Genomic DNA, 9,450 nt, shown 5'->3' with positions numbered 1-9,450 from the left:
ACACAAGCTTATGCATTAACCAATTGAAGGTCTTGCAATGAGAAATATATTCACCCGCACCTAGTGTGCCAACTAATTCTTGATGCATTTGGATAAATTCCTCGGACTTGTAGATAGGCCATTCTTCGATTTCTTCAGTTCAAACTCAGCCTACTTTCTTTCTGGCTTTTGTGCTAATTTCAATTGCCAATTTTCATCATTGACTTTGATCAATTGCATCAGATATTTTTCAATCACTATAAAACCCAAAAAAACAATGGCAAATGGGATTTGTGAGTTGTACACCAGCACAACTTACTGCCCCCAAAACCATTTGTCAACAAAAACATTCACAAGTGAAATGCACATTCCAAAGGAACTGAATACAAGCAGACTATTTTAGTTATCTTAAACATATATAATGGTTTTCAGATATCGAATAGCTGCATTTCCTCTGCTTTATTCAGGTTAGATCATGTTGGCCATCATTGTTTAATATTCTACTTAGAGGTTCTGACCTTTTCCCTCCACCAGTGAGAAGGGCTCTAGGACTGAATGACATTGGGTGTAGATCTTCAGTGCCTCATTTCACAAGTGCTCATATCCTTTTTCTCAAACACCGCTTACAGATAATCTGGCCACAGTGTAACATGCCGGTACAGGTTTCACATCACAAGCACGTACAAGGGCCAAGCTTTTAGAAATAGGGAGAAAACTTCCATGAATGGTGGAAAAAAAAAAGATCCAACACTTCATTTACTCTACTGTAACAGAAGGATGGTAGGGGAGGCAACCTCCAAGGAATCGCCCAACTATGGCACCCATCTGCTGAAGCAATCCTAGCAAACTCCAGCAGCACCCGAAATTGAAAACAGAATCAACAGACATAATCTACTGCAATTTAAAAACAAAAGACAAAACTTACTGCCAGATTTCAGTACTTTCATAATGAACGGAGTTCATTTGCCATCTGACGGAAACGTTCAACTAAAAACAGTCCAGAAACCCAGTGCACACCCTCCCAGAAATAACTTGGATCAAAAGTCATCATCTCTGTGCAACTAGATGCTAAAACTCACTTCACCCTGCCAAAAGTCTTGGCCTTCTCCTGAGAGGTTTGGAACCGCCCATGTCCAAACTTTGAAGATGTGTCGATGAACTTGAGCTTTATCTCCTCCAACGCACTCCGAGAAGTTTGCTTATACAAGGACTGCCTCAAAGTGATAACTCTCTTTTTGGGGCCTATGCAGCAACCTTTGAGCATAATGTAGTCTTCCTTCACTATACCATAGTGTGCAAAACCACCCATAGGGGTGATCCCCTTCTCACTTGGATCAAACTCAGTGGCCGCCTTGTGAGACTCATCCCCAGATTTCCCAATCTTGTAAATCTTCTTGTTCATTTCAGTTCGGTGATGGTAGCCTCTTTGACCAGCTCTAGCCACAGTGTAAGACACACGGGCAGGATGCCATGCTCCGATACAGGCCACCTTGCGAAGACCACGATGGGTTTTGCGGGGCAGTCTTGTCACACCCCACCTTGTCACCACACCCTCATAACCATGACCCTTGGTGACACCGATGGTGTCAATCATCTCATCCTTTGCAAAAACACTGTCAATTGGCACCGCCTTCTCAAAGAGCTTATATCCAAAGTCAACTTTCTCATCCACTGTACCACCATTTACTTGAACCTCCATCAGATGGGCTTTTTTCTGCTTAATACCCTTCAGCTTTCTGACCTGCACAACAGATAAATGCAGACATGATGAGCAAACACAAATGAATGGTAGTCAGCGGTAAAAATGCAGCCATAAGAAGAGCGGGCATAAAGAGAGGACAAGTTGAGCAGACATGAATGCGGCCATGATAAGCAGTAAGGACTCAGGCATGATAAGCAGGCTGCTTAGAGGCTAGAGAGTCTGTGAACATGAACGACGACATGTTGAGAAGACATGAGTGCTGCCGTGATAAGCAGACAGGATTTCAGGCATGATGAGCAGGCTGGTTAGAGACTAGAGCGTCTGCCTGGACCACTAACCTGAGTATGAACAAGCACACGAATGACACTTGCATACTTCTTCATCTTCTCCAGCTCAGCTTCCACATCTTTCTTCCCCTCTTCCGACTCATACTTCTTAGAGTGCTTGGTAAACGCCTTCTTCTTGGACTTGTACCAGTTCTTGTAGAAGCGTCTTCTGAGCTCATCACTCAGATGTTGAGCAAACACAGTGGTCAAAGTCCTCAGTCCACGAGGGGTCTTAACATAAGCAACGAGCCCAACCACAATCATAGGTGGAGTCTCGATAATCGTCACAGCCTCGCATGTCTCTTTTTTGTGAAGCTCTGGAGATTTGCAGAAATGAGTTAGCAACAACAGACATTCATTTTCGACAAACACAAATTTAACGAGGCTGAATGCACCCCAAAAAAAAAAAACTCACTTGATCCTGGCTTCTCCACCTCCCTCACAATGTGGGTCATGCCCGCTTTGTAGCCGAGGAAGGCTGTAAGATGAGGTTTTTTGGTAGCATCATCCTTGGGGAACGATTTCACTGTGAAAGGGGAAACAATATGGTATCAAACTGTTCGTAGAAATATCAAGGCAAGAAATGTCAAATGACTCAAGTCTAACAACTGAAGAGACAACCTGATCTCTACTTAAGAATAAATCTCCCAGTTTCATGAGAGGTTTAAGGCCTTACTGATATAATGTGGCACTGGGAAAGGGTAGAACCACGTGCACCTACAGTTTAAATATCCAGAACCTCTGAAAACCTAAAACAAAAGAGCCAACTCTCATAAAGGGCATCCACCCGGGGCGGGTCACCCATCCAGGGAATATTCTACCCTCCTCAGTCTGCAACTGACTCTCCAACCAGCCATAGAAGAATCTCAGTCTCTTATCTTCATGTCCACCCATGATCTATTCGTTGACTCCTGCTTAGCGTACCTTCCAGCCTGAGGCAAAGCCTCGCATTGTCATGCAAATCACTTCGAGTACAACGCTGAGTTAAGCTAAATCTTTGGAAAGTAAACTACAGATCACGAAGATAGCGCTCGTCTCTAGAAGCCCTAACACCCCCAAACCCTACCATTGTGCAGGGCAAGCCATAGGATTGCTCAGCCCAGGAGGGATTGTAAGCCCTAGAGGTTAAAACCCTCTAGGAGAGAGGCCAGCAACAGCAGAGAGAACACACCATTCCCACGGGCGCGCGCGCGCGCACGCACACACACAGACACATACAAAAACACAAAGACTTGAAGGGATTGACCTACCCTTTCCTCTATGGCGGCGGGCACGCTTGCGAGGAAGGAAGCCCAGGGATCCATGGCGGGGATGCTCGAACTTGCGGTGACTCATGGCGTTTGCTCTGCCTCTCCCTTTCTTCCCTTCCTCCTTTGAGATGCCAGTTACAAAACCTTCACCTAGGGTTTTCTTCGTAATTACAAATTATCACTAATATGTCTGCTTAGGTTATATTAGGTTTAAATGTTGATTTTTTTAACCAATCAAAATAGGGGCACACAATGAGTAATAAATAAAAATCAATACATTAGTTTGGATGTACATTAGTTTGGGGTGGCCTCTGAGACCTTAATACATTATAGGCAAAACAAAAGAAATGAAACGGTTCTCTCTCTCTCATGAAAGCGGTTTTCCACGCCCCGGGGCTTGCTCGACTGCGCGTTGCTCACCCTCCTTTGCTAAGCCTCTCTCGCCTACGCCACGAGAGAGAGAGGCAGAGAGAGTTACGATCTGGAGTGCTAATCTATATATGCGCTCGCCCAGGACAGAGAGAGACGATTTACTTGCGCCCGCATCGTGAGAGAGAGAGAGAGAGAGAGAGAGAGAGAGAGAGGTAATCTATATATGCACTTGTCCACGACTGATTTACTTCTGCCGGCACCCACAGAGAGAGAGAGAGAGACGATCTCGAGTGCTGTTTTTTTTTTCTGATCTGTATATGTGTCGATAGATACCATCTCGACGCTCGTCCTTCAGGTCTCCGCGATAATCCCCGCCATCTTACGATGATGAGCGCCGCAGAGGGGTGGAGATGACCGTAGCAATTTGACGAAGGATGATGATATTTTTTTTCCATAGAAATTTTTCAAACAATTTTTAAAAAATAACTATGGATCGGGATTTTCCATTTATGCATTCCATTGTCGCCTGTGATTTTCACAGGCGAGTAGAGCGAGTAGAGCGAGTCAATATAAAGGTGATGACATTAAAATTATACAAATGCCAGGACCAACGTTTATTTTTTAAGGTCACAGAGCCTTCTAAAGATAATTTGACCTGCAATAGAAGTATCATATAGCAAAAGCGGACACGTGTGTGAAGGAGTGGTGTAGTGGGATCGAATTTGGATTTTATCTCACTCATGTGATTGCATGCCTCCCGTATGTCGACTGGTGGTCGACGAGAAGGGGCTTGCATGGCTGAGTTTCCCAATTCGTGGCACCAAGATGTTGAGGAGGGCGCAAGGGGGTGGGGTGATTGGGAACCTGCCTCTCAGGAAGAGATGAAGAGATGCAGAGAGGAAGCGGAGGTCGAGTTCACCAGGAAAAAGAGTGTGCCTGATTGGCTGAATGATAGACTATGTTCTCAATGTTGGAATTAGGGTTGCAGGAATGCACACACAACTTCAAGAAGATGAGGAAGCTTGAGCACAACACAGTAGTGTAATGCCTGGGCTATGCATAAATCTGCTCACCTGTGAGACTGCAAACTGAATGTCTGGCCTCGTAATGCATACATAAATGAGGCAACCAACAGCTGTCTGATAGAGTGTGACATCAAAGTGATCTCCAGCATCATGAAGACTCAACTTCAAACCTGTCTCCATTGGAGTAGCAATAGGCTTGCAGTCTTCAAGGCCAAATCTCCGCAACAATGTTTCAATATACTTTGTCTGACACAAAGCAATACCTCCATCACACTGCTTAAATTGTATCCCCAAATAATGATGCAAATGCCCCAAATCTGACATCTCAAAAGAGGCATTCAAATCAGCCTTAAAATCAGCAATATGACTCTCATTTGGTCCTGTGAGCAGCATGTCATCGACATAGAGAGCAATGATTAGATGTACACCATCCACACGTTTAACATACAAAGTGCTTTCTGTTGGACTATTCTGAAACCCATGTGCAGTCAAATATGCATGTATTTTTTCATACCAAGCTCGTGGAGCTTGCTTTAAACCATATAAAGCCTTTTTTAACCTGCACACTTTGTTTTCCTGCCCTCTTTGAACAAAACCACGAGGCTGCGATACATACACCTCCTCATGCAAATCTCCATTTAAGAACGCAGTCTTTATGTCCAGCTGATGTACATTCCAACCATTATGAGCTGCTAATGCACAGATGCTACGAACAGTGGTCATATGACATGTGGGAGCAAAAGTCTCATCAAAATCAATGCCCTTCTCTTGAGCATAACCTTTTGCAACAAGCCTAGCCTTATGGCGATCCACTGTGCCATCAGGCTTACGCTTCAATTTGTATACCCACTTAGTGCCAATGGCCTTCTTGCCAGGGGGCAAGTCACATAAAGACCATGTACCATTCTTCATAATAGCATCGTATTCTGCTTGCATAGCAGCCATCCAATTTTCTGAACTTTGTGCCTCATCAAATGAAACAGGCTCACTTTCATCGCACATACTAGAAACAGCCAATGCATAACAATCTGACGCATAAGAGGCACCATGAGAGCCAGAACGAGTGCGACTAGACAAAGGGGCATCCAACTTGCTGTCACGCAAAGTCTGCACCAGCCATCTAGGCATATTCCTAGAGCCCTCAATCTCTTGTCTCTCATCCTCAAGTGCATCATGCACATCTGCATCAGATATAGGCTGATCTGTGCCATCATTTAAAACCTGCATAGGCTGAAAAACTGCCTCATGAGGTATTGCACTTGACTGTGCACCACTGAAAAGAGGCAACAATGTATCATAGACATCACGTGAGCTGATATCTGTCTCCTTAGTACATGAAACCAAGGGCTGAACTGCATCTTCCACAAATACAACATCACGGCTAACCAAAATGCGTTTTGTCTGTGGATGATACAAACGATAGCCTTTGCTCTCAGCACTATATCCAACAAAAATACATTTGACAGCTTTGTCATCCAATTTTCTGCGATGTTGCACAGGCACTAATGCATATGCCAGGCAACCAAAAACACGTAAATGGCCAACAGATGGCTTGCGGCCATGCCAAGCCTCATATGGAGTGACAACCTGTAATGCTTTGGTGGGACACCTGTTTAGTACATAAGTGGCACACATGACAGCCTCAAGCCAAAAACCATGTGGTAGACTTTGACTCTTAACCATACATCTTGCCATTTCCATGAGAGACCTGTTTTTTCTCTCAGCCACACCATTTTGCTGTGGTGTATACGGCACTGTACATTGGTGTTTTATCCCACGCTCAGCCAGAAATGCATTAAATTCTGAAGACATATACTCCCCCCCTCGATCTGAACGGAGGGTGCCCATCTTACTTTCTGACACATTTTCAGCCATAACCAAAAACTGTTTGAAGCACAAAAACACTTCGGACTTTGCCTTCAAAGGATATACCCATGCATGCCTGGTAAAATCATCAATGAAAGTCACGAAGTAAAGGTAGTTTCCAAATGATGGAGTTTGCATGGGACCACAAACATCACTGTGAACAAGCTGCAATCTGCGTTCAGCTCTCACTGATCCATCTTTGGGAAAGGAAGCACGCTGCATTTTACCCAATATGCAGCCCTCACAAACATGCTTGACAGGTGCCTCAAGCTTAGGCAAAGAAGACACCATTTCAGATTTCTGCAGGCGCAGCAAACTTGCAAAATTCAGATGACCAAAACGTGCATGCCACAGTTTTGCATCTGAAATAGCCTGCGTATCCATAATAGCACATGCTGAATCCTCTACACATTTGCCATCCATATTGAGCTTATACAGCCCTCGACATAGTGAACCAGATGCTACAATGATGTCACCACAAGAGAGATCATGAACAGTACATCTGTCATCCACAAATTTTACAACCAAACCTGTTTTGGCAAATGCGGAGACTGACAGCAGATTCTTTTTGATCCCTGGCACATACAATGCATCAAAAAGTGTAAAGGTGTTGCCATTTGCAACATTCAGCACAATCTGTCCAACTCCTTCAACGGGATAAGAGGAGTTATTGGCACAAGTGACAGTATTCCCTGTGGGAGCAGACTCAAGGAAAGTGAATGAACTGCGCTGCGAGGTGATATGCTTCGTGGCACCACTGTCAAAGTACCATACATCTGAATCTACTGCAGACATACATGTGTCATGCAAAGATGGGTCATAACTGCACTGCGCATTGAATGCCCATTCTGTATCTAGCACAACATTAGCAGATTCATTGTTAGAAGGAGAGGCATCTGCAGCAGCCATACCAGCCTCTTTCTTCTTAGCCTCTTTCGCAGCCAGCTTAGGACACGCTTTGATGACATGATCATTTCCCTTACAGTACTTGCAAAATGTCTTCTGTTTGTCACCCTTCTTCTCATCTTTGTCTTCCTTCTTTGGTTGCGCAGTATTTGCAGATTTCTGCTTACTAGAAGAAAAGCCAGCTTTACCTTTCCCGCTTCTCTGACTAGCAACGAAAGCTTGATCTGCGACACGCATATTATTCCTGTTTTGCCTTGACTGTGGTCTTCTTGCAGCAAAACAGAAACTAACTCCTCAAATGATAAGGCATTGGGATTGCCTTTCATCATCAAGCGAAGAGTGGAAGCAAAACCCTGATAAGAATCTGGTAGACCATTCAAAACAGTCTGCACAAGTGAACTGTCTGACAGGATTTCATCTGCAGAAATGAGCTGCTCTTTGAAATCCTTGATCTTTGTCAAAAAGCTATCCATAGAATCACCTTCGTTCATATGCTCATTCTCCAACTGTTTTCGGAGGTAAGCAACACGAGCCTCATTTCTTGCCTGATACAATGTGGCAAGTACATCCCAAGCATCCTTAGAAGTCCTGCAGGAGCGAATATGTGGGATAATGGTACGTTTGACAGACAGCGCAATCAAGGCATGAGCCTGCGCATCTCTACCATCCCAACGAATCTGCTCTGCTGAAAGTGGTGGTTCTCGAACAGCTGCTACAGCACTTGTGCCTGCACCATCATCAACAGTACCTGTTTCTGATGTGTTTGCAGCATTCCCAGCCACAATAGGACGTGCATCAATACCCTGCACAATGTTCCATAACCCCTTTGCTACCAATACATGTCGCATCATATATGCCCACAATGGATAGTTGGTGCCATCCAACTTATCCTCAGCAGCCAACATGCGGAATACATCATTGTTGTCAGCCATGGCCAATGACTGTACTACTAGATGTAAATGCTGTCTGTAAGAGGTAAACCTGTATAAAATCGACCTGTGCTATGTAGCACAGCCCAAAACAGACGAATGGGCACCTGTCCTGCAGATTTTAAACTTGACAGAAAATCTGCACAGTAGGACGATTTTGCCTGCGCAGTACTTGGAATGCAAAAACGGAGGGCGAAATGACTTCAGATCAAAATTCTGAAAAAAACGAGCCCTACGGGCTCACCCACGGCATACACTAACCTGCAGACGCTCGTGAAACCTCGTTGCAATCGGAGGAGATGAAGCGGCAGGTGCCGGTGATGCTGCCCGGGAGGAGGAAGCCTGCTCTGATACCAATTGTTGGAATTAGGGTTGCAGGAATGCACACACAACTTCAAGAAGATGAGGAAGCTTGAGCACAACACAGTAGTGTATTATGAGTGCCAAAAATGAAAGATAACAAGCCCTAGAAGATAATGGGCGTATATACAATGCACGGGGGAAAAAACCTCCTAGTGAGGAAAAAAGTGCCCCGGCGGTCCTAAGTGTGTTCACACACATCACTACTATAATATGGTAACACTCAATTGAAGCAGAATGTATGTTTGAAGCTTAATCAAGAGCTTGTTAGAAAGCAAGTGGGGCTTTTCTCCATGTGCAGTGTTTTTGTGTTCTGCCCTGGTAAACCCCCGTCCAAGGCGGAGCTAGGGAAGTGGCTTCAAGAAAGTGTACTACATGAAAATGTTGTTTCCAAAGTGTTTTACTTAGGAAAAGGTTTTTTCAATGTCCTCTTTGTTAAGGACCAAGCTGTGACTGAGTTATTTGCTAAAGGTCCTTTATTTCTGGGTCAAGGTCTTGTGTATATGTTTCCATTCGACCCCCTCTTTGATATTAACAAAAGTATTCGGAATGCTTGTCTTGTTTGGGTGGAAGTGATAGGTCTCTCTCCCTGGCTGAGACCAGCTCTATGGGATATTGCTTTCTCCCTTGGTCCGGTGTTGTATATTCCAAGTGATGATGTAGTGGGTAGACAAGCCAATAGTGTTTGCATTGCAAAAAATTTCCTTGAACATTTAAAAAAAAATAGGAAGGTGA

At 44.3% G+C, this 9,450-nt stretch overlaps 2 protein-coding genes across 2 annotated transcripts; both read right to left on the bottom strand.

The window, feature by feature from the left end:
- Positions 1–879: 879 nt before the first annotated feature.
- Positions 880–3,442, bottom strand: LOC147613787 (large ribosomal subunit protein uL3-like). The gene is made up of 4 exons (XM_086781778.1): positions 3,258–3,442; positions 2,423–2,533; positions 2,020–2,324; positions 880–1,720 (listed from the first exon to the last, which is right to left on the bottom strand). The coding sequence occupies exons 1-4, from the start codon at positions 3,340–3,342 to the stop codon at positions 1,055–1,057; spliced, it is 1,167 nt and encodes a 388-aa protein (XP_086637904.1). The 5' UTR covers positions 3,343–3,442; the 3' UTR covers positions 880–1,054.
- An 801-nt stretch (positions 3,443–4,243) lies between these two features.
- LOC147613786 (uncharacterized) lies at positions 4,244–8,726 on the bottom strand. The gene is made up of 3 exons (XM_086781306.1): positions 8,617–8,726; positions 7,908–8,526; positions 4,244–4,284 (listed from the first exon to the last, which is right to left on the bottom strand). The coding sequence occupies exons 2-3, from the start codon at positions 8,356–8,358 to the stop codon at positions 4,244–4,246; spliced, it is 492 nt and encodes a 163-aa protein (XP_086637432.1). The 5' UTR covers positions 8,359–8,526; positions 8,617–8,726.
- Positions 8,727–9,450: the final 724 nt, after the last annotated feature.

This window comes from Cibotium barometz, chromosome 43 (genome assembly GCF_041138505.1).
Source record: "Cibotium barometz isolate CiBa-2024 chromosome 43, ASM4113850v1, whole genome shotgun sequence".
Taxonomy (NCBI): Eukaryota; Viridiplantae; Streptophyta; class Polypodiopsida; order Cyatheales; family Cibotiaceae; genus Cibotium; species Cibotium barometz.
This window is presented reverse-complemented; position numbering and strand designations above follow the sequence as displayed.